The sequence below is a fragment of the Macaca thibetana genome, chromosome 20 (assembly GCF_024542745.1).
Source record: "Macaca thibetana thibetana isolate TM-01 chromosome 20, ASM2454274v1, whole genome shotgun sequence".
Taxonomy (NCBI): Eukaryota; Metazoa; Chordata; class Mammalia; order Primates; family Cercopithecidae; genus Macaca; species Macaca thibetana.
This window is the reverse complement of record NC_065597.1, coordinates 74333904-74357107: the sequence shown is the minus strand read 5'-3', so window position 1 is coordinate 74357107 and position 23204 is coordinate 74333904. Positions and strand designations below refer to the sequence as shown.

Sequence of the window (23204 nt, the reverse complement as noted above, 5' to 3'; positions counted from 1 at the left end):
CAGCAGGCCATGTGGTTTGCCACCATGGATGGGGCACAAGGTTCCGTGTGGGGCCCCTCAGTCAGGGTGGCCTCTGGGAGGCAGCCCCACGGAGGCTTCATGGGAACACTTGCGTGGAGGGAGCCGGCACTCACCTAAGGAGCTGAAGGATGAGGCTGAAGAGCCCAGTGCACCCGGCTCTGAACGCAGGGGTGGCGGCTGCTGGGGAGGCGTCATGGCCGAGGAACCCACCGGCCCCGGGAGGGGCTGGGACAGCGAACTGAGTGGCGAGGTGGACGCGGAGGACGGCGAGTGCAGCGATGGTGCTCGGGGCAGGGAGCCAGGTATGGTAACAGGCGCAGAGCCGGCCAGCGACCTGGCACCTGGCAGGGGCAGACCAGTGAGCGAAGGAAGTACCGCTAGGCCTCTGCCCAAACATCTACCCACCGGCGGGCAGCAGCCACGGAAGACGGACCCTGCAGGCGGTGGTGGTGGGGATATGGGGGGTGGGGATACGGGGGCCAGGCCAGCAGCCACCTTCTATGGGTGTGGAGCCACAGAGCCCCGGGTGGCCACGTCTCATACAGTTGGGCAAGCCATGGGCTCAAAGGGATTTCAACCAGAGGTGGGGACACGGGGGTTTAGCGTGGGCCCCCCCAAGAGGCCAGACACCCACCAGGCTCTGCCAGCCAATTTAGCCACTAGCACAGTCCTCCCAGCACTTGTCCAGGCCCTCTAAAATAGTCTACTTTCTTTTAAAGTCAGAAAGAAAAGATACACTTTTAGGCTGAAGGAAAGGGTGTTGTATAGGATAAGACTTTTGTATGGATGTTGATCTTTTGACTACAATGTGAATACATTTGTCCTTTGGAGACCATCAGGACCTTCCTCAAGGAGAGCCCCGCCTGTCTGCAGGGCCACTTTGCTGGGACAAAGGTCAACTGAAGAAGTGGGAGGCGGGAGAGAGAGGCTGAGGAGTCCGTGTGCAGGGGGGGAAGGGAGGGGCAGTGAGGGAGAGGAGGAGGTACCGCCAGAAGGGGGCCCTCCCGCCCCCAAAACCAGATACGGGCTATTGCACTGTGGCCCAGGCGGGACCTAAATGGTCCAACCCCCGCTCACTGCAGCCTTGACCTTCCCGGGCTCAAGCGATCCTCCTGCCACAGCGCTTAGCTGTTCAGCGGCTGGAGGAACAGAGCCCCAGGTGCTCCTCGCCCTCACCTGCTGGTCCCAGGTCGTGGCCGTCTTGCTCTTCCAGATCCTTCTCCAGGGAAGCAATATTCACATTGCTAAGATGTGGGTCTAACGCGGAACCTGTCAACAGAGCCCCCCATCATCCACAGCCCACTCAGTGCTGCAGAGCTCAGGAAGCCCAGCTGAGGACGACGACTGTCCGGCCTGGGCGTAGAGTGAGACCAAGGGCAGAAGGCGTGGGAGTTGCTGGGGGAGCCTCGGAAGGATACCACCAGCCCACCCTCACAGCCCCCAGCAGGCAGTGGGGGGCTTGGCTGTTCTCTGGCAGAACGAGCACACACAAGTGGGACACCCCGCCACAGCCCAGCAGCTGGGTCCTCGCCTCCGCGTGCCGCTGCTGCCCCTCGGAGTTTAAATACCTAAGCGTGTGTTAGCATCTCACCATGTGTGCACACTCGACTGTCTGAAAAACTTTCCGGGAGGGTGATTTCAAGGAGCAGGTGATCATCTGCAATTTCATGCCAAGCACCAAGACCTCAATCCCCCAGGCTCAAGACTGAGTGGGAAGGACCCTCCTCGGAGCGGCCTCACCCAGCCAGCCCTGCCTTCCGAGGCTGTCCCCACCCGTCCCTGCAGACCATGGGGCTGCCCTCCTGCATGGGCCCTCCCAAGTCCCCACCCCCAACCCCGAACGGCACGCAGTGGCCCCAGTGCCCCTTCCTAGTATTAGGAAGCCGTCTTGAGGAGGCTGAGCTCTGGTCACCAGCCCCTGAGGACACAGCGTGTCTCGAACTCCTGCAGCCTCTGCACAGAGATCGGGCTGGGGATGGGGGGTGACCAGAAGATCTGGGATCTGAGAGCCCACGTGCCACAGGGGGCAGGCCAGGGGACCGCGGCGGCTGCAGGAGCTCCGGGACACACCCCTGTGGGCTGGTGCCGCTCCCACAGCAGCAGGTGGGAGAGGAGCCTGGCTCAGGAGTGGACAGTGGACTCCAGGTCCACCTGGGGGTTCTTGAACCCGCACTGACGCCTGGTACTGGACAGTGTGCTGCTAAGTCCTGCTCTGAGACGCGCGAAGCCACCCCTGCCTGTGCCTGAAGGGTCTCAGACCCCCTTCTTCCTGTCCTCACCTGGGACAGATGGTCCCTCCACAGCCCCGGGCAACCGCACCCCGGGGACACCTGTCAGACCCGACTGGGGGTTGGCGCGCCGGGAACCTCCAGCCTGGCCAGCCCTGCCTGGTGCTCGGTTCACACCAGTGGCCCAGCGGAAGCGGAGAGGTGGTCACTGCCCCCCAGGTACCGACGCCAAGCCCCGCCCTCACAGGGCTCTTGCGGCCGCACTCCCCGCACCCCACCCCACCCCACCCCACCCCAGCCCACCCCACCCCACCCCGCGTGGAGCTGGCTGGTCCAGGCGGCGATGACGGCTGCGACCCGGTGGCCGCGTCAGGGTGACGGCAGGTTCACCACACAGGGGCGCCCAGGAAACAGCTGGAGAAGCGGACCGGGCAGCCAACGGGCCGCAGAGGGACAACCCCCCGGCTGGGGAAGAGCCTGGGGCTTCCCAGACAGTTTCAGCATCGACAGGAAAGGCGGGGAGGCAGCTTCTGCAGAAGAACGCGGCACTAGCCACACGCAAGATCTGTGGGGGCCGCAGGTGTGGGCCAGCCTCACCCCTCCGCCCAGGCCTCCGCTTCTCCTCCGTGGAACCGGCTGGCACCAGTCAGTGCCACGGGGACCATGGGAGCAACCGCAGGGTGGCAGGTGGCCCCTCGCCGGAGGCCTGGTGCTCGGCGGCCACACCCTCTGAACCCCACAGGAGCAGCCAGAACATCCTCGTGCCTCCCGGCCGGGCACAGCCCATCGCGCACGGGCACAGGCTGGTGTGGATGCAGCACGGCCTGGCAGGTCCGGCCCTCTGAACTTCACCCCGAATCTGGCCTCGCTCAGCAGCCACACTGTGTGGAGACCGTGCTCCACCACCCACAGCAGCAGGTGGGAGAGGAGCCTGGCTCAGGGGTGGACGGCGGACTCCAGAGGCCGCAAGGCAGAGGCCATCCCCACCCCACTCCACCGCACAGCACGACCCAGACTCAACCCTCATCCACACGCCAGCCGTGAGGGAATTTCCGGGGCACGGAGGCCGGGCTGTGGTGCCACCGGGCAACACGGTCCTTCCCGGTCACAGAGGCAGCAGGGCCCAGGGCAGAGAACCTGACGCCCTGAGGCATCCGGGACAGCACATGGTACCTGCAGCAGCATCTCCACTCCCACAGAGACACTGTTCAAATGAAGCTTTTAGGGACTTTCGAAGGTCTTATCCAGAAACTAAAGAAACAGGTGGGGGGTGGAGGTGGCCAGGCCAAGACCCCCTGAGGACCAGGAACCCACAACAGCAGTCACCAAGGCCTCGGCCCTCAAGGACGCTCATTGGCAGAACCAAAGGCAGACCCTGGGCCAGCGGCCCCCAGAGCCATTCGCTCCTCTCCTTCCACCCACAGGACAGTGACGGCCCCCAGAGCCATTCACTCCTCTCCTTCCCTCACAGGACAGTGACGGCCCCCAGAGCCCTTCGCTCCTCTCCTTCCCCTCACAGGACAGTGACAGCCCCCAGAGCCGTTCGCTCCTCTCCTTCCCCTCACAGGACAGTGACGGCCCCCAGAGCCCTTCGCTCCTCTCCTTCCCCTCACAGGACAGTGACGGCCCCCAGAGCCGTTCGCTCCTCTTCTTCCCCTCACAGGACAGTGACATCCTCGAGCGGACATCCACCCTGGCCTGCAGAGTGGGCCAGCCCTCCCGGTCCCTGTCATCCACCTGACGTGCTGCTCAGACCATGGCCGAAAAGGGCACGACCTCAAAGCCTGACTGAAGTCGTGCTGCGAAGCACAGAGCTGAGACGCTGGAGGCAGCAGCAGAGGACCATGCACTGAGTGGCCTCGGACAGGTGGCTCCAAGGCTGAAAGTCAGATCTGCAGTGGGCAGGGCCTCCTCCCTCCAGGGCTGGGGTGTGCTCCTCCTCCCTCCTCCCTCCAGGGCTGGGGTGTGCTCCTCCTCCCTCCTCTCTCCAGGGCTGGGGTGTGCTCCTCCTCCTCCCTCCTCTCTCCAGGGCTGGGGTGTGCTCCTCCTCCTCCCTCCTCTCTCCTTCCAGGGCTGGGGCACACTCCTCCTCCCTCTCTCAGGGCTGGGGCACGCTCCTCCTCCCTCCTCCCTCCCTCCAGGGCTGGGGCGCTCCTCCTCCTCCCTCTCTCAGGGCTGGGGCATGCTCCTCCTCCCTCCTCCCTCCCTCCAGGGCTGGGGCGCTCCTCCTCCTCCCTCTCTCAGGGCTGGGGCACGCTCCTCCTCCCTCCCTCTAGGACCTGGGGTGCTCCTCCTCCTCCCTCCTCCCTCTCTCTAGGGCTGGGGCACGCTCCTCCTCCCTCCCTCTAGGACCTGGGGTGCTCCTCCTCCTCCCCCCTCCCTCTCTCTAGGGCTGGGGCACGCTCCTCCTCCCTCCCTCTAGGACCTGGGGCGCTCCTCCTCCTCCTCCAGGTGTCCACCCTCCTTCATGGCAGGCAGCCACATGACTCCGGTGTCTGCCTCTGCGCTGGGGGCCATCTCTTCTGAGTGTCTGTCCAAGTTTGTTCTTATAAGGACACTGGTCACTGGCCCACCCTACCGGCCTCATTTTAACCTGGTTATGAGGACCCTGCAGTAGCATCCCCCGATCTGTAGCAGGGGGGATACGTTCCAAGACCCCCCATGGAAGCCTGAGGCTGCGGATGGCATGGAACCCCTACATACCAGGCTTTTTCCTATATGAACGTCCTCATTTGCATGTCAAGCCCAGTAAGAGATTAACAAGATTTACTAGTTACATAGACAGATTTCAGCACTGCACAGTAATAAAAGTTAACTGAGCAACCAAATGCCCTCCTGTACGGTGCCATCCTGAACCCAGACCTCACACCAGCAACTGAGGCAGTGGACAGCGAACGCTGGGATAAGAGGACCTGTTGTGCTTCCACGCAACGCCATGTAGCCCGGTGTGGGGCCTGGGGTTCAGGTGCATCTTTTTTTTTTTTTTTTTTTTTGAGTCAGAGTCTTGCTGTGTTGCCCAGGCTGGAGTGCAGTGGTGCGATCTCATCTCACTGCAACCTCCGCCTCCCAGACTCAAGCTATTCTCCTGCCTCAGCCTCCTGAGCAGCTGGGACTACAGCTGCCCTCCACCACCCCCAGCTAACTTTGTATTTTTAGTACAGACAGGTTTTCTCTATATTGGTCAGGCTGGTCAGGAACTCCCCACCTCAGGTGATCCGCCCGCCTCGTCTCCCAAAGTGCTGGGATTACAGGCGTGAGCCACCGTGCCCGGCCTCAAATGCAACTTTCAGGGGACACAATTCAACCCAGGACATGGGGGCTCACCTGCAGATGCCCCGTTGGTCCTGTCCGTCCTCCCCAGGCCCCTCAGGACTCTGTACCAACAGATCTGCCCCTGCTGTGCACAGCCCTCCCTCCCTGAGTCCTCCCCAGGGAGGAGCCCCCCGCCTCTGCCTCCACTCCCCCTGCAGCTGTTTTCCGGGGCCTCCTCAGCACTCACTCTGCCCACCGCTGCCCGGGGCCTTTCCCTCCAGCCCTGCACCTGTGCCCTGAACTGCCTCTGGTCACAGGCACCAGCCTCCCTCCCAGGCCAACCCCCAGGCCCACTCTCCTCCCTGGGTCTGGCAGCCTCTCCTGTGGCCTGGACCCGCCCAACACAGTGGCTCTGCAGCCCCCAGCCCAGATGTCCTGGACGTCCCCCAGCAGGGGCCAGAGCCCCTCCTCCCTGGCAAAGGATCCCTCGCTCGTTCCCATGGCCCCACTGCAGGGCCTTCCCAGACACCGTGTGCGCAGGGCCCTCCTGGAAGCTGGCACCGCAGGACCCCTTCCTCAGGGGCTGCTTGCTCAGCCCACACCCACTGAGGCCAATCCCTTCATGCATCGCAAGAGTGACCTTCCTACTACGAAAAAGCCTCATCGTGTCCCGAGCCCTGGCCTGCAAGAAAGGAGGGAGGGAGCTTGTGCCCTTGCGAGTGCCGGTCACCGCTTCCCAATGGGTCCTTTGCCAGGGTCCCAACCTGCTGTGCCACTGAGGCTCAGCCTGGCTGTGCCTTCCATTCACTAAGATCAGCCCCACCAGTCCCCAGAAAGCTGCTCGGCCTCCAAGCCCTGCGTGGAATGCCCCCCACTCCATCCTTGCAGGTGTCAGCCTCAACCATGCCAGGGACCTGGGCAGACTCACCCACTGAGGACAGGCACCGATCCCCAACCCGCAGGCCTGCCCACGGCCCCCGTGTGCTTCCACACTGGGGCTTGATGACGGGGAGGGCCAAGCCGTCTGCGCAGGGTCAGGTCAGCCAGGCTCAGGAACCTGGACCTGCCCTCTGCACCCAAGTCCCGGGATCAGGATGTGGCAGCCCCTTCAGAGCTCACCGCCCCTCACACCTGGCAGAGATCCAGAAACTCCTCATGAAAAGCAAAGACGCAAAGGAGTTGGGGGGACAGGAACGGAGGCGCCTTTTCTCCCCTTGGAGTGGGGGGATCGCACCATGCTCTGTGCCTAAGTCAGGACAGAGGCTTCTCCCACCAGGTGCAGAGCGCACAGCATGTGGAGGGGCTAAGCTGCCTTCAACGCTCACCTGACAAACTTCTACAGCTCGCATTCAGCTCAGAGGACGTCAGCCGCCACCTACCTCAGCCAAGTCACCTGCGCTGAAGCCTGGGAAGCTACCTGGAGAGGGGACGTTCGAGGAACATGTGGGTGCCCCCAAGAGACTCCAGCCCTGCTTCACAGCCAAGTGCCCCTGATCCAAAGAGGGCACTGGGGTGGGTCCCGGGGGCTCCACCACCCCTAGAGTGCTGTCTAGGAGCCCACTCCCAGAAAGCTAGGGGGGAGAGAGCTGCTGCACCCACCTGGCCCACTTTCTCGCCCGCAGCTTCTTCCCCACCTCACCTCACTATTCCAAGGTCAGATCCAGATCTTCTGAAACATTCTCAAAGAAAGAGCTAACCCTCACGCAGAGGCACAATCCAGGCGAGGCTGGTTATCTAAGCGAGTACAGCTGGGTCAGGCCAGGCTGCCTCAGCCCCGGGCGTTGGGAAATCACCGGCCCGCTGAGTCACGGCCCCACAGCCCGGCTCTGCCGTGACACAGCACATTCAAGCCGCCGCGGTCCCCCGGGGTCAGGGACACGCGAGGACAAGCTACAGACTGCTGGGAACTCAGCCCAGGGCGGGGGAGCCCCCGACGCCAGGGAAATCCCCGAACCACGCGGGCTGAGTGCAGGCTGGGCCGGGCCAGGACGCAGGGGTCGGCCCTCCCCTGCCCCGTTCCCCTGCCCCGCTCCGCCCCACTCCCCTGCCCTCCCTCGGGGCACCGACCCCGCCTCTCTAGGGGACGCAGAGGGTCCGAGCCCACGCTGGGAACCGGCGAGCGCCCGGCAAAGGCAAGTCCGAGAAGGCAGCGCCCTCGCCTCGCTCCGGGTCTCTGAGAAGCCCGGGCCCAGCCCGCGGCTGTCACACCCGGCTCCGGGACGCGGGGGACGCACCTGGGGGGCGCACCTAGCGGAGGGCCCGCTCCTGAGCGCCGAGTAACGAGCCCCGCACCTTAACGGCGCGGGGCTGCCACGCGCTGGGGCCGCCGCCGATGCTGACTCACGGTCCGCGGCCGCCGCCGGGGATTCAAACCCGGCCCGCGCCCCGCCCCCGCAACGTGACTCGGCCCCGCCCCCGCCGCGCGGGCCCCGCCCCGCAATGTGACTCGGCCCCGCCCCCGCCGCACTGGCCACGCCCTCCCCCAACCTTCCCCTCCCCCCGGGCGCACCCGGTCCCCGCGGCTCCTGGCCACGAGCTGGGCGGGCAGATGGGCGCGGGCAGCGGGGGCTAGAGGTCTTCAGGCCGAAAGCCCCGGAGCCGCCCCCCTGCCCGGCTCCTCCTGCCCTGCCCACCTGCATCTGCAGCGGCTCCGGGCGGACTCAGGTGAAACACCGGAGCCAACACGGGCGCTGGCGGGGCGGGGCGGGGCAGCGTGACCTGGGGCCGCTGCCTGCCCTGCAGGACCCTCCTCCCTCCCAAGTCCGCGTGCCCGCCCAGCCCCATCTAAACGCGGGGTACGGAGCTCGCAGGTCACTCTTAATCTGAAACCTATTCCTACGAAGTGGAAGATGAAGGCAAATGGAACCTATCAGATGGGCCTGAAACGCTTTCACTAAATCTCTTAAATACAGAATCCGCTCATTTTCTCTGTTCCGTGCTTCAGTCACGGTATATCTACAACCTGAAGGAAACTGTACTATTAACAAGGAAAAAATGACCCAGTCTACATGCCTGCTTCGCCCAAAACCCTCCACAACAGCTAATAAAATGCACACGCAGGCAGGCGGGCTTACACCTGGGGCCATACAGTCCCGCTCGCTCCGGGAGTCCCTGAGCCTGGGGCACAGGAGTGCTCCGGGGTTAGCGGGCAGGACACTGCCTCTGGTGCCTGCGGCTAGTGCAGGGATGTAACTTCACAGTGACGCCTCAGGCATGGACAGAGGAAAAAAGTGAGGCTGGCACTGGGTGGCAAAGCTCACAATTTCAGTCGCAGCAGCAACAACAATACATTGCCTGTAACTAAGGCAATGTCGATCCTGGGGGAAAAAAAAAAAATCCATCGCTTCACCTCTAAATAGCTGGTTCGGAATTTTTTTTTTTTTTTTTTTTTTTTTTTTTTTTTTTGAGATGGAGTCTTGCTCTGTCGCCTAGGCTGGAGTGCAGCGGCTGGATCTCAGCTCACTGCAAGCTCCGCCTCCCGGGTTTACACCATTCTCCTGCCTCAGCCTCCCGAGTAGCTGGGACCACAGGCGCCCGCTACCTCGCCCGGCTAGTTTTTTGTATTTTTTAGTAGAGACGGGGTTTCACTGTGTTAGCCAGGATGGTCTCGATCTCCTGACCTCGTGATCTGCCCGTCTCGGCCTCCCAAAGTGCTGGGATTACAGGCTTGAGCCACCACACCCGGCCAGGATTTTTTTTTTTTTTTTTTTTTTTTGAGAACAAATCTCGCTCTGTCGCCCAGGCTGGCATGCAGTGGCATGATCTCAGTTCACTGCAACCTCTGCCTTTGTGGTCCAAGCAATTCTCATGAGAAGCTGGGATTACAGGCGCAAGCCACCACACCCAGCTAATTTTTGTATTTTTAGTAGAGACAGGGTTTTACCATGTTGGTCAGGCTAGTCTCGAACTTCTGACCTCAGGTGATCCACCCGCCCTGGCCTCCCAAAGTGCTGGGATTATAGGCGTGAACCACAGCTCACGGCTCAGGAAATATTTAAGTCAATGAAAGAACGTGCTTCAAGATCGCGAGTGACATACTAAAAGAGGTCGAAAACATACCTCAGATATGAAAAAATGTTTGGAAAAATTACTACAAATGTGCTAACTCCAGTCCATCTGAGTTAGGTCAGCTATGCAGATGCAGCCACGCCTCTGTCAATCACACAGGCACCTGGCTCTGTTTTCCACCAGAGTAAGCAGAGTCCAAGATGGTCTCTCTTGTTTAGGATTTAATTTTCCTAAATATTTTTCTGCTATGCTCAAATTCTAGCATTACTTTTAGGTTGGGGAAGAGAATGTAGGCGTCAAGCCTTAATCCCAAAAACAGAATGTAGGCCGAGGCGGGCGGATACGAGGTTCGATCCTTGTTTAAAAAAATAAGGTGGCAGGCGCCTGTAGTCCCAGCTACTGGGGAGGCTGAGGCAGGAGAATTGCGTGAACCTGGGAGGCGGAGCCTGCAGTGAGCTCAAGCCACTGCCTGGGCGGCAGAGCGAGATCCGTCTCAGCAGAATGTATACTTTTTGGTGAGGCCAAGACGGGAGGAATCCCACACTTTGGGCCAGGAGATCGAGGTCAGGACGAGACATCCTGGCTAACACGGTGAAACCCCGTCTCTACTAAAAAATACAAAAAAAGTAGCCAGGTGAGGTGGCGGGCGCCTGTAGTCCCAGCTACTCGGGAGGCTGAGGCAGGAGAATGGCGTAAACCTGGGAGGCGGAGCTTGCAGTGAGCTGAGATCCGGCCACTGCACCCCAGCCTGGGCGGCAGAGCAAGACTCCGTCTCAAAAAAAAAAAAAAAAAAAAAAAAAAAAAAAAAAAAAAGTGGCCGGGAGTGGTGGCTCATGCCTGTAATCCCAGCACTTTGGGAGGCTGAGGCGGGCGGATCATGAGGTCAAGAGTTCGAGACCAGCTTGACCAACATGGTGAAGCCCCGTCTCTACTAAAAATACAAAAATTTGCCAGACGTGGTGGCGGGTGCCTGTAATCCCAGCTACTCAGGAGGCTGAGGCAGGAGAATTGCTTGAACCCGGGAGGCAGAGGTTGCAGTGAGACGAGATTGCACCACTATACTCCAGCCTGGACAACAGAGAAAGACTTGTCTCAAAAAAAAAAAAAAAAAAAAAAAAAAAAAAATCAATCAATCAATCAATCAATCCTGGGCGGGCACGGTGGCTCACGCCTATAATCCCAGCATCTTGGGAGGCTGAGGTGGGTGGATCACTGAGGTCAGGAATTCAAGACCAGCCTGGCCAACATGCAAAACCCCATCTCTACTAAAAATACAAAAATTAACCGGGCATGGTGGCACACACCTGTAGTCCCAGCTACTCTGGAGGCTGTGGAGGAAGAACTGCTCGAACCTGGAAGGCAGAGGTTCCAGTGAGGCGAGATTGTGCCATTGCACTCCAGCCTGCATGACAGAACAAGAAAAACAAAAGCACCTGCTCAGAGGCCAGACCCTCCTGGAGCTTTAGCCACTGTGTGGACTTCATCCCTGACCTGAGTTTCTGATGGGGATGTGTGAATTTGAGGGTGTGATTCAGCACGATCCAGGGCCTTGGATCACACAACCCATTTATGATAGCGATCTCAAAACAAGCACGTTCTAGCTAGGCCCATAGCGCCTGCCTGTGGTCTCAGCTACACTTGGGAGGCTGATGCAGGAGGGTCTCTTGAGCCCGGGAATTTGAGGCTGCAGCGAGCTGACTGCACCACTGCACTCTTGCCTGGATGACAGGGCAAGACCCTGTCTCAAAAAATAAAACCCCAAAACGAACAAAAACAAACTCAGGGAAGGCTGTCACCTGTGGGGTCTCCAAGTGCTGTCCCTGGGCTGGAATGGAATGGGATGGGGGTGGGCACCCCAGCCCATTCAACTCCTGAGACCGCTCTGGTTCCAGAGGAACAGCATGTATGCCCTAGTTTCCAGCTGAACACATACGTGGGCTTGTTTCTGCATGAGACAAAAATGAACACAGCGCTCCCACCCATGGTGTATTCACGATTTTAAAAACCTGCCCTCTACGGTGAAGCCCTAACGGGAGTCATCTCACACCACATGCTTCCTCGTCCACAGAGGCTCCGGGAGAAGATGACTTCCAAAACAGACGGGAGGGCGGAAGTCTGAGTCCTGTCCTGAAACCAGGTGAGCCCTCCACAGCAAGGCAGAAACGAGAAGCCCTTCCCTGGGCGGGGCGGCCCAGCGCTCCCAGCCAGTGAGGACGAAACACACACAAACATGGCCTGAGCCTGTGCCCCTGCCCTGGCCCGACCGAGCCCCCCGCACGGGCGCTGGGTCCATCCAGGATGCCCACTCTCCCCATGGCCTCCTGAGGGAGGGACTGGTCCTGGATTCTGGAGGGTTCTCCGGCAGGTGCACGACAGAGCCCACATAGGAACACCAGGGCTGCGAGGGAGAGACGCATGCGGCCACAAAAGGTCCCAGTGTTTGGGAAAGAGACCTTTTAAAAACTTCAGGCCGGGTGTGGTGGCTCATGCCTGTAATCCCAGCACTTTGGGAGGCCGAGGTGGGAGGATCACTTGAGGTTGGGAGTTCGAGACCAGTCTGGCCAACATGGTGAAACCTCATCTCTACTAAAAACACAAAAATCAGCCGGGCATGGTGGCACGCGCCTACAGTCTCAGCCACTCAGGAGGCTGAGGCAGGAGAATCACTTGAATCCAGGAGGTAGAGGTTGCGGTGAGCCAAGATCATGCCACTGCCCTCCAATCTGGGTGACAGAGCGAGACTCTGTCTCAAAAAAACACACACACATGCCAGGTAGTGGCTCAAGCCTGTAATCCCAGCATTTTTGGAGGCCCAGGTGGGCAGATCATGAGGTCAGGAATTTAAGACCAGGCTGGCCAATATGGTAAAACCCCATCTCTACTAAAAATACAAAAAAAAAAAAAAAAAAGAAGTTAGCCGGGCATGGTGGCAGGCACCTGCAATCCCAGCTACTCCGGAGGCTCAGACAGGAGAACGGCGTGAACCCAGGAGACAGAAGTTGCAGTGAGCCAAGATCGCGCCACTGCACTACAGCCTGGGCAACAGGAGGGAAACTCTGTCTCAAAAAAAAAAAAAAAAAAAAAAAAAATCAAAAACAAAAACAAAAAACCCACACACACACAAAACAAAAATGTAAAGGCCTGGGCTCAACTCCAAGGGGATGTAGGGATGGGACGGCCCCACAGCAACACAGGCTGAGAGCCATGCCCAGAAGATGCACCTGGCTTGCAGAGGTGCTGAGAGCGGGGCCCTGGGTGCTTGGGGGACTGAGGACCATCCTGGGGCCTCAGGAGCTGCACCTGGCTTTCCTTGCAGACACCACTCAGGATGAGACTGGTGTAGCGTCCTGCCGAGGTGCAGTCTGTGGCCTAAGTGGCCGCTGGGAAGAGTGTCTCTCCTCGACCTCCTTGGCCAGTGGCGTCCAGGCCTGCACAGATGGAGCTGCTGGAGGCTTGCAGCTAGGCCCGAGCAGTTCCGTATGGGGCAACCACCAACGACCGGCAGCTGCGGCTCTTGGGCAGGAGTCATCGCGGGTCTGGCTGCCGGGCCGCCTCCCGCATCGACGCGGGCCCTGATGGTGCCGGGCTCCCACTCCGAGTCCCCAGAGTGTGCCCATGCAGACACCGGAGCAAGGGCCCCCACCACGTGGCCCCAGCAGCCCTGTCCTCCTGATCCCATGCCCAGCTCCCCCACCACACCCTGGACAGCAGAGGATGTAGAAGAGGAAGGGGTGGGCTCCAGGCCCGGGCTGAGCTGAGCAGGGCCCATCCTCACTGTACCCCCAACCCCATCCCACTCCACCCCAGCCCAGGGACAGAACTTGGAGAGCAGCACAGGTGGCGGCCTTCCCCATGTCCCTCACTGTCACTGTCAGGAGAGGCAGGTTTGGGTCCCTTGGGCGCTGGTGGCCATGGAATGTGGGGCTTCAGCACGTCCCATCATTCACCAAGCATCTCTGCAAGCAAAGCCCTGCACAGGTGCGGCAGGCGTCCCCCACCACCCCAACCTGTCCCCAGGGGCTGAAAGGGACCAAGGACACACACAGCCCAGCCCCTGGCACTGTCCCACCCCGAACTCTACCCCCTCTGGGCTTCTGGAAGAATCTGCCCCCCAGGTTCTGGGCTTCCAGCCAGGCCCCGACGGGTCCCCACAGCCCAGCTCTATCACGTGTCTCAGTGCCCAGTGACTCCCTCCAGCTAAAGGCCTCCCAAAACTGCCAGCCCAGGTGCTCACAGCTTTGCCCCCGACTCTAAGCCTTCGCCGGGCTCCCCACCCCATCACTATCCCCCACCTTCAGTGCCCTCACTGGTCCACAACCCCTACTTTCAATTTTTTTTTTGAGTTGGTCTCACTCTCTCACCCAGGCTGGAGTGCAGTGGTGCAATCACAGCTCACCACAGCCTCCACCTCCTGGGCTCAAGTGATCCTCCCACCTCAGCCTCCCAAATAGCTGGAACTACAGGTGTGTACCACCATGCCTGACAAATTATTTTATTTTTAGTAGAGACGGAGTCTCACTATGTTGCCCAGGCTGGTCTTGAACTTCTGGGCTCAAGTGATCCTCCTGCCTCGGCCTCCCACAGCACTGGGCGCACAGGCAGCCAACTCCCACGCCTCCCATCATCTGTCAGCAACCTCCCTGTTCTCAGTCCCTGGGCCGGGCGGCGCCCACTCTGCCTGGCTCCCAGGAGGCTCCTCGTCCCCAGTGCCCGTGGCACCCAGACCAGGAGCCTCTCTGAGCCAGGGCTTGTTTTCACAACCCCACGTGCAACACAACCAAAGTGACAAAAGACCGAAAACACATGTCTGGCTTCTTTACAAAAATGACGATTCTGTAACATGTCCTGAAATAGAAACGCTGTTCCTGAAAAGCTACAGCATGAGAACAGAAGGAGGTCAGGGAGAAAGGAGGATGGTGCCGGACTTACCGAGGACAGCCTCCACGGTGCTGCCAGCGGGGCTGAGCGGGAGGGCGCGGGTGGGGGGCGCGGGCAGTGCAGTGGGGGAGGAGCTGCCGGAGCCGGCGCTGGACGCCAGGCTGGACGCCACGCTGGAGCTCACGCTGGGGACCGGCGGGTGGACGGCTGCAAACACGGCCAGGTGGTTCTGTTCAAAGACACAAACACCGTCAGCACGTGCCCCCTGCATGGAGGAGGCAGCGCCACGTCAGCACCCTGCAGAAAGCACCACGGGACAGCGGCCGACTTCCACGCCCTGGCGAGGCCCGGGGAGAGTTTCCCAGACCCGGAGGGACTCTGACCGCACTGAGGAGAAACACCAGGACGGGCAGGGCAGCGGGCTATGGTGCACTTGGGAAAGGCACAGACACCTCTGGGAAGTGTCTCGTGAGCTTTTCTGCAGAAAATGTTTCAGGAGTAGACATCTGCCAGTAAAAATCAATCCGGCAGGTGCAGAAAGATGTGTCAGAGGCCAGGGGCCTGCCAGCCCAAGGGGCACACCTCCTGGGTGCCCCCACCCCAGCTCTCACTCAGGACTGGCTCCTGAGCACCTTTGGGGGCCCCCAGAGAAATGTCCTCCCAGGGACTTAAAAAGAGACCCAGCACCACTTCTAAAACATCCATAGCGTGGTCCTGTGACCTCATCACCAGGGAAAGTAAAACACGGGGCAACTCACATTGTCTGTATTTGGTGGATAATAGATCAAAAGAAAAAGAGCAAGCACACAGAGCAGTGCTGAATAAAACCCAGTAACGGGCAGGGCGCTGCACACGAGAAAACACCCGATACAAATGACCCAGAGCCACCTACGAGGTCACTGCAAAATCGAGCATCAAAAGCTGGATTAGAATGAGTTTCTGGCCAGGCACGGTGGCTCATGTTTGTAATCCCTGCACTTTGGGAGGCCGAGGTGGGCCGAGGTGGGCGGATTACTGGAGGTCAGGAGTTCGAGACCAGCCTGGCCAACATGGTGAAACGCTGTCTCTACTAAAAATACAAAAAAAATTAGCCAGGGCCGGGCGCGGTGGCTCACACCTGTAATCCCAGCACTTTGGGAGGCCAAGGTGGGCGGATCACCTGAGATCAGGAGTTCGAGACCAGGCTGCTCAATATGGAGAAACCCCGTCTCTACTAAAAATACAAAAAATTAGCCAGGCATTGTGGCAGGCACCTATGGTCCCAGCTACTCGGGAGGCTGAGGCAGGAGAATCGCTTGAACCCAGGAGGCAGAGGTTGCGGTGAGCCAAGATCGCACCACTGCACTGCAGCCTGGGCAACAGAGAGACTCTATTTCTAAAAAAAAAATGAATTGCATACTGAAATATTACAGTTGAAATGATATGATATTTGGGTTTTGCTGAAAAGTAATGCAGGAAAAGTTAACCTTGGGGGGTATGATTCTACTAGTTCGCCTGCTTAAGTAAAACTGTCCATAACGAAGAAATTTTAACATGCATTTCCTAAGGGTGAGAAATTAGGCACTGACAAGTCCTCAAGAACGCACCTGGCTCCAGGCTTCTGTGGCCTTGCGGTCCTGCTGCCTGCACTGGCTTCCTTCTGGATAACGGATTTGCCCCTCAGCCCACGGCACAGGAGGTGCACAGAGCCCCCGTGACTGACTCTGAAAACAGTCTCCTCCAGCTGCAAACTCTGGAGACAGCCGCCAGAGCTCCCCTCGCAGGTGCAAGATGGGGCCTGCCCCCTCGTCCATAATCCACTTCCCCTCCCTGGCCCGGAGACCACTTTCCCTCAAGCCGTGAAAAAAGGAACCACAGTCCACCCCGTCAGCATCAGGGACGGCGGTAACTCCTGCACCCAACACCACAGACCCACCCAGTCATGCAACGCCAGGGACCCTCCCAGCCATGCATGGCGCTGCCGACACCCCCCATCAATCACCCATGGTGAGCCTGGTGACAGGGTTGCTGGAAGCCTCACGTTCTCTAGCAAGCAGCCCAGAAACATGGTGGGTGATTCGAGACCTGGTGCCATCTCAGTGGCACCCCGCCCTCTGCCCCTGGCGCTTCCTCTCTCTGCTCCAGAGCCTCGACGTGGCCCCAGGAAGGCTGAGAAGGACCTCCCAACAGACGTTCCGGTGACCCGACATCCAGGAGCGACACAGACACCTGGGAGCTCCTTGTTCCCCGACAGCTTGGATCAGGGAGGGGACCGACCTTCTCTACCAGCAAAGGACAGGGCCACCCGGGCTGCGGGACCGAGGAGGCGGGCACCAGCAAGGGGTGAGTGACGTGGGGCAGTCTGCCGAGCTCACCGCATCCAGCAGCTGTGACTCAGAACCAAAAGCTCAGGGACGGCAATGCACTGCCCTCCGGGGATGTGGGCACTGCACAGCTGCACGGCCCGCAGAAGCCCTCCCCCACCCCCTCCTTGTCCCATCTCTTGGCAGCCCACTCTGTGTCTCAGGGTCTGCCTGGGTCCGTGCTCTGGGGCACGGTCCCTACACACAAGCTGCCCCTGCTCCGCCAGGCTGAGGTCCACCATGTCCTGACCCACCAGTAGCCAAGAGGCCACCGCCCGCGTCACGGTCACCCCTTTGGATGTCCTCCCAGCTCCATGACCCCTGTAGGCGTCTCAGTCCTTGCCTGAACCCAACTCCAGAGCATCACCCAGGCCCAGAGGCCACCTCCCAAATAAGGGAGAGCCTAGGGACTATTGCCTGGAAGGGCCCGGGCCCACCAAGAAGCCATGGACAATGCTGGGGTTTGCAGAGCAGGCCTGCCCTGCCCTGGGTCAGACAGGGAGCCTGTGCCCCGCACCTGTGTCTGCATAGAGCCCAAGAACGCAGAAAGCCGGGGGGCACCACAGTGCAGGCGCCACATTTGCCCCCAAAGCAGCGCCGGTCTGAGCGCTGGGCACAGGCTGACCCTCAGCTAGGAGGCGGCCTCAGGCTCCCAAAGCACTGCCCAGCCCAGGGTGAGTGCAGCAGCCTGAGAAGCCAAGGCTGCCTCCTTCCGGGGTGTCTGCAGGAGAGACTCCACCCGGGGAGCCTTCCCCAGCCTACTGGAGGCCATAAACCAAGAGGGATGGGAGAGGAAGCCTCAGCGCTGAGTGACTCCCAGACCCCATGCTGACCCTGCCCGGGAGCTGGCTGGGGTGATGTGCACACTGTGACTTCAGCCCAAATGATCACCTGAAATCATCAACATCCAGGTCAGTCCTTGTTCGCCAAGGTACAATGGCCACACACGACGGGCCTGGTATGGGGGCCCATCCACAGGAGGGCTGGGCATGGTGAGAGGCGTCAGACGAGAGCCCCGTAGGGACGCCGCACTTGCGCTAACACCGGCACCGCCTGCCCCGTGAGGACGCCGTGGGGACGCCGCACCTCCGCTAACACCGGCACTGCCTGCCTGTTTTTCTTCTCTGTATTACGGTGAAATATAACATTTACTACAGTGGTCACGGGTCGATGTAGTCCGTGGCATGAATTCCATCCACGCCGCTGTGCAGCCATCACCGCATCCATCCCCAGAGTGCCTCATCTCCCAGCCGGAAGCTCTGACCCCAGGAACACCAGCTCCCTCCCCCGCCCGGCCGCGCACCCACCGTGCTACCTGCTGTCTGTGAATGTGGCTCCACTCGCGGCCTCCTGCGGGTGGAATCACACAGGATCTGCCTTTCAGTACCTGGCTCGTTTCAGTCAGCACAGTGTCTGTTATGCACCAAGCGTGTCCCCCCCAAATTCCTACATGGAAGCCGTGACCCCCGGCGTGACTAAATTTGGAGATAGGCCTGTGAGGAGTAATTAAGGTGAGACGAGTTCTTAGGCCGGGCGTGGAGGCTCACACCTGTGATCCCAACACTTTGGGAGGCCAGAGCAGGAGGACCGCTGGAGCCCAGGAGTTCAAGACCATCCCGTACAACACAGTGAGACCCCATTTCTTAAAAAAACAAAAACTGGCCAAGCCTGGTGGTGTGGGCCTGGGGTCCCAGCGACTCAGGAGGCTGAGGTGGGAGGACTGCTTCAAGCCTGGGAGTCCCGGGCTGCAGTGAGCTGGACTGGGCCGCCGTACCCCACCTGGGTGACAGAGCCAGACCCTGTCTCAAAAAATTCAAGAAACTAAAAAACAATGACATGAGGTGTTGGGGCAGGGCCCTACGCAGCCGCTGTCGCCAGGAAGAGACCCTGGGATGCCACACACAGAGGAGTGACCCAGAGGATACGGAGGAGGCGGCATCTGCACCTAGGGGGACTCAGGAGCCTCAGCCCCCAGAACTGAGAGAGAATCACGTGCTGCTGCTTGGGGTGTGGTTTTGGTTTTGGTTTGGTTTGAGATAGGGCCTCACTCTCGCCCAGGCTGGAGTGCTCGGCTCACTGCAACCTCCAACTCCTGGGCTCAAGCAATTTTCCTGCCTCAGCCTCCCAAAGTGCTGGAACCACAGGTGTGAGCTACTATGCCCAACCAAAACTCCCTCATTCATTCATTTACTTAGAGATGGACTCTTGTTCTGTGTCGCCCAGGCTGGAGCGCAGTGGCATGATCTCGGTTCACTACAACATCCACCTCCCGGCTTCAAGCGATTCTCCTGCCTCAGTTTCCTGAGTAGCCGGGACTACAGGCACGTGCCACCACGCCTGGCTAATATTTTGCATTTTTAGTAGAGATGGGGTTTCACTATGTTGGCCAGGCTGGTCCCGAACTCCTGACCTCGTGATCCGCCCTCCTTGGCCTCTCAAAGTGCTTGGATTACAGGTGTGAGCCAACGCACCCGGCAAGTTCTGCTGTTTAAATGGCCCCATCTGCATCCTTCCCTCGTAGCCCAAGGAAAGTAACACAGATGGGCTCCAAAGGGCCCCTCTTATTTCCCTGAGCAGAAAACGGCAGGAGGTTTTGGCTTTGTTGTTTCCAAGGTATAACACGAATGTTCCAAACAGACAAACACGGGGGCACCAGGAGAGAGCTAATTCTGTCACAAGCAGATGTTAACCAGACGGCTTTGTGAGCCCAGAGTGGGAGGGACCAAGGATGCACGAGCGCAGCCCTAAGGCAATGTCGCACCGGCAGGCATGAGGGCCGCGGGGAGCCTTGGGGCCTGTACCTGCTTGCTGTCCTGCTCGCTGCCCTTCAGGCCGCCCTCGGCCGGCGAGTCTCTCCGCTTGGCCTGCAACATAAAAAAGAGTCATGTGAGGAAAAAGCGGGGAGGAAATGTGAATTAAAAATATACATATTCAGGCTGGGCACAGTGGCAGCACTTTGGGAGGCTGAGGCGGGTGGATCATCTGAGGTCAGGAGTTTGAGACCAGCCTGGCCAACGAAAACCTGTCTCTACTAAAAATACCAAAAATAGCCAGGCACAGTAGCACATGCCTGTAGTTTCAGCTACTCGAGAAGCGGAGGCAAAAGAATCACTTGAACCCAGGAGGTGGAGGTTACAGTGAGCCGAGATGGCACCATTGCACTCCAGCCTGGGCAACAAGAGTGAAACTCCGTCTCAAAAAATAAAATTAAAAATTAAAAAAAAAGGGAATTGCTTGAACCCGGGAGGTAGAGGCTGCAGTGAGCCAAGGTCGTACCACTGCACTCCAGCCTGGGTGATAAAGTGAGACTCCGTCTCCAAAAAAAAAAAAAAAAAAAACACCACACACACGCATATGTATATATATACACACCTACCCAGCAGTACTTCTGGTTCCTAAAGATATGTATACACACACACACATGCGCGCAGATGTAAGCTCTGCTCAGAATTTAGACAAATGCTATTTTTTTTCTTTTTTGAGACAGGATTTCACTGTCTCCTAGGCTGGAGCACGGTGGTGTGACCTCCCTGGCTAAAGCAATCCTCCTGTCTCAGCCTGCCAAGAAGCTGGGGGCACAGGCATTTGCCAGTGGACCCAGTTAATTTTTCAAAGCTTTCTGTAGAGACAGGGTCTCGTTTTGTTGCCCAGGCTGGTCTTGAACTCCTGACCTCAAGCGATTGTCCCACCTCAGCCTCCTAAAGTAGTTGGTTTACAGGCGTGAGCCAGTGCAATTGGCCAAGGATGCCAAATCTTGAAGGTTTCATGAAACAGAAGAGACGTCTGAATCTGCTGGCTCCCTGTCGGTTCTCCTAAGTTCCATTTCTTTTCTTTTATTTTTCTGAGACAGTCTCCCTCTGTCGTCCAGGCTGGAGTGCAGTGGCGCAATCTCAGCTCACTGTAACCTCCTCCTACTGGGTTCAAGCGATTCTCCCGCCTCAGCCTCTGGAGTAGCTGGGACCGCAGGCACGCACCACCACGCCCGGCTAATTTTTGTATTTTTAGTAGAGATGGTGGTTTCACCATGTTGGCCAGGCTGGTCTCGAACTCCTGACCTCAGGTGATCCACCCGCCTTGGCCTCCCAACGTGCTGGAATTACAGGCATGAACCACCGCGCCCGGCCCTGAGTTCCATTTCTTACATTTAAACGTGGCTCTCTGACCTTGGGTTGGTCTGTGTGAAGGCAGGTGCCAGCTCTAGACTCCCCAAACCAACCACAGCGTCAAACCCCAAACCGAGCCATGGGCCTAAGGCAGAGGCTCACGTGAAGCTCTAAGACACACACGAGGGGTCAGAGCGTCCCACCCCACAACATGCCACTCTCTGGGAAAAAGATTATTTCGAGTTGAAAGCAGCTGAGAAACAGCAGACGCAGGAACTGCTCTCCGCTCCCTTCCTGCCTCGAAGCCGGGCGTGAACTCCCTGTGAAGGTGCCCTCTCCCCTCTCCACACCAGGAGGAGAGGCTGCGTAACCACCCTCACTGAAGTTACTCTTATCTTCCGCCAGTCTCCCCCAGAGCCTTACCTTCCTAGGAGCCCAACCCCCCTTCCCCCCTCTTTTTTTTGAAAGAGTCTCGCTCTGTCACCAGACTGGAGTGAACTGGCGGGATCTCAGCTCACCACAACCTCCGTCTCCTGGGTTCAAGCAATTCTCCTGCCTCAGCCTCCTGAGTAGCTGGGATTACAGGCATCCACCACCACACCCAGTTAATTTTTGTATTTTTAGGATAGACAGGGTTTCACCATGTTGGCCAGGCTGGTCTCGAACTCCTCACCTCAGGTGATCCGCCCGCCTCAGCCTCCCGAAGTGCTAGGATGACAGGCATGAGCCACCGCCCCTGGCCTAGTGGCAAGGATTTTCTAGACTCTTCTAGAAGAGCCACAAACTCCACAGACTGCCCGCGACCACACTGCTGAAAACTCACATGCATCCACATCCCTAACAGTTCAATTAAACCAAAGGACACTTGGTATTGTCTCGGGAACACCGTTCACTTACGTTTCCCGGCTGGCCGCTGCCCGTGGAGGCAGGACTCGTGAGGTGGAGGTCGCGGCAGCCCCAGTCATTCACCATCCCCAGGCTCTCTGCAAGGACAGGGGAGCAGCAGGCTCTGAGGGCCACTGGTGGGTGACAGGAACACGCAGTCTGTGTACCACACGTCAGGGCCGAGCGTGCGCGGCCTTGTCACAATCATCCCTCAGGGGTGCAGCAGAGGACGGCCGGGCAATGACAGGGGACCCTCAGGCCTTAGACCAGTGTTTCATGTTTTTACCACGAAAAGCAATGTTTAAAATGTGAACAAGAGCTGCCCTCCCTACTAAAACCAAAAACAAAGGGAAATTGGAGCTTGCGACCACAGGCAGAAAACCCGGAGCCCAAACCCCAGCTGCGAGGAGGCGGCCGCGGGTTCCCACCGGGGCTTGTTTCTGCTGCTGGGAACTTATTAGGGACCACGCGATCGCCAAAGCTAAGCCCTCATCCTCTGGACCGCGGACGGCTCTGGAAAGCAAGGGCTCAGCCCGAGCCACCCTTGCTCGAGGGTCTCTGCTGTCTTCCCGAGGGAGCTGGGGTGGGCAGACCCCTCTCTCCACAAGGGTGGTGCTGCTCCTGGGTGGGCGCCCGGCAAGATGGCAGTCTCAGGGCAAGGCCCAGGCAGCGGGGGTAGAAGGACCCAGCTTGGATGCCCAGGAGGCAGGTGGAGGCGCCAGCCGGCCCACACCAGGACTCAGCCTCCACGCTCGGGGCCCCATCGTGCCTGGAGACAGGGTCCCTGCAGGTTCCACCTGGCCTGGCCCACGCCAGCGTGGAGGGAACCCAGCCCCATGTGGCACAAACACCCCAGGGAGCCTCCATGGGCATGTCAGGGACCCCCCACCCCTAACCACAGTGCTGAGCTCCCGCCCGTCTTCCAGGCCCTCGTGACCAGCTCCGGGTCATCAGTAACTCCAGTGAGGGCCTGCAGAGCCGCAGAACCTGCTCAGGTGAAGCTGCCACAGGGACGGTCACTCACTCTCAATGTGTGCAAAGGCGCAGAAGGGGCCGCGAGGGCAGTACCCGGTTTGGCGCATGTCGTTGCATTTCGTAGATTTGTAGATCTGGGGGAAAAAATGAAATGAAGACACTTGATTGGATATGGGATCCTGTGGAAAGATCACAGCTGGCATCATCCCAAGGTAGAGGATGAAGCTCCAAGTCATAACAAGACAACCCTGAGAAGGGGGGTGTGGGCCCTGCCCTCCTCCACCGTGTGCCCTTGGTCCCCACATCCCTCCTCTCTGCACAGCCGACCCACAGGGAACAGGTACACCTGTGGGCCATTCCCGCAGCATCTGCCCTCCAGTCACGGGCAAAGTCATTTCCCTGCTGATCTTCTCTGAAAGATGCACCAAATTCAGAGTCTGGTATGCAGCAGGTGCCTAATAAGCACCTATTAAAAGCAGCGCGTGTCTCTGTTCCCTGACCAGACCCACTGA

The 23204-nt window shown here is 59.1% G+C and overlaps 1 protein-coding gene across 4 annotated transcripts in view; it reads right to left on the bottom strand.

Moving 5' to 3' along the window:
- Window positions 1–23204, bottom strand: part of UNKL (unk like zinc finger) — a 48095-nt gene that overhangs the window by 6349 nt on the left and 18542 nt on the right. For all 4 annotated transcript variants that reach the window (XR_007722204.1, XM_050774678.1, XM_050774679.1 and 1 more), the window contains 6 exons: window positions 22742–22826; window positions 21730–21815; window positions 19531–19593; window positions 14439–14616; window positions 1198–1290; window positions 135–362 (listed from right to left, as the gene is read on the bottom strand). Coding sequence is in view for 3 of the 4 variants with exons in the window: in XM_050774678.1 (XP_050630635.1) it covers window positions 135–362; window positions 1198–1290; window positions 14439–14616; window positions 19531–19593; window positions 21730–21815; window positions 22742–22826 (733 nt within the window). In the remaining variant the exon portion in view is untranslated. The remainder of the gene's footprint in view (window positions 1–134; window positions 363–1197; window positions 1291–14438; window positions 14617–19530; window positions 19594–21729; window positions 21816–22741; window positions 22827–23204) is intronic.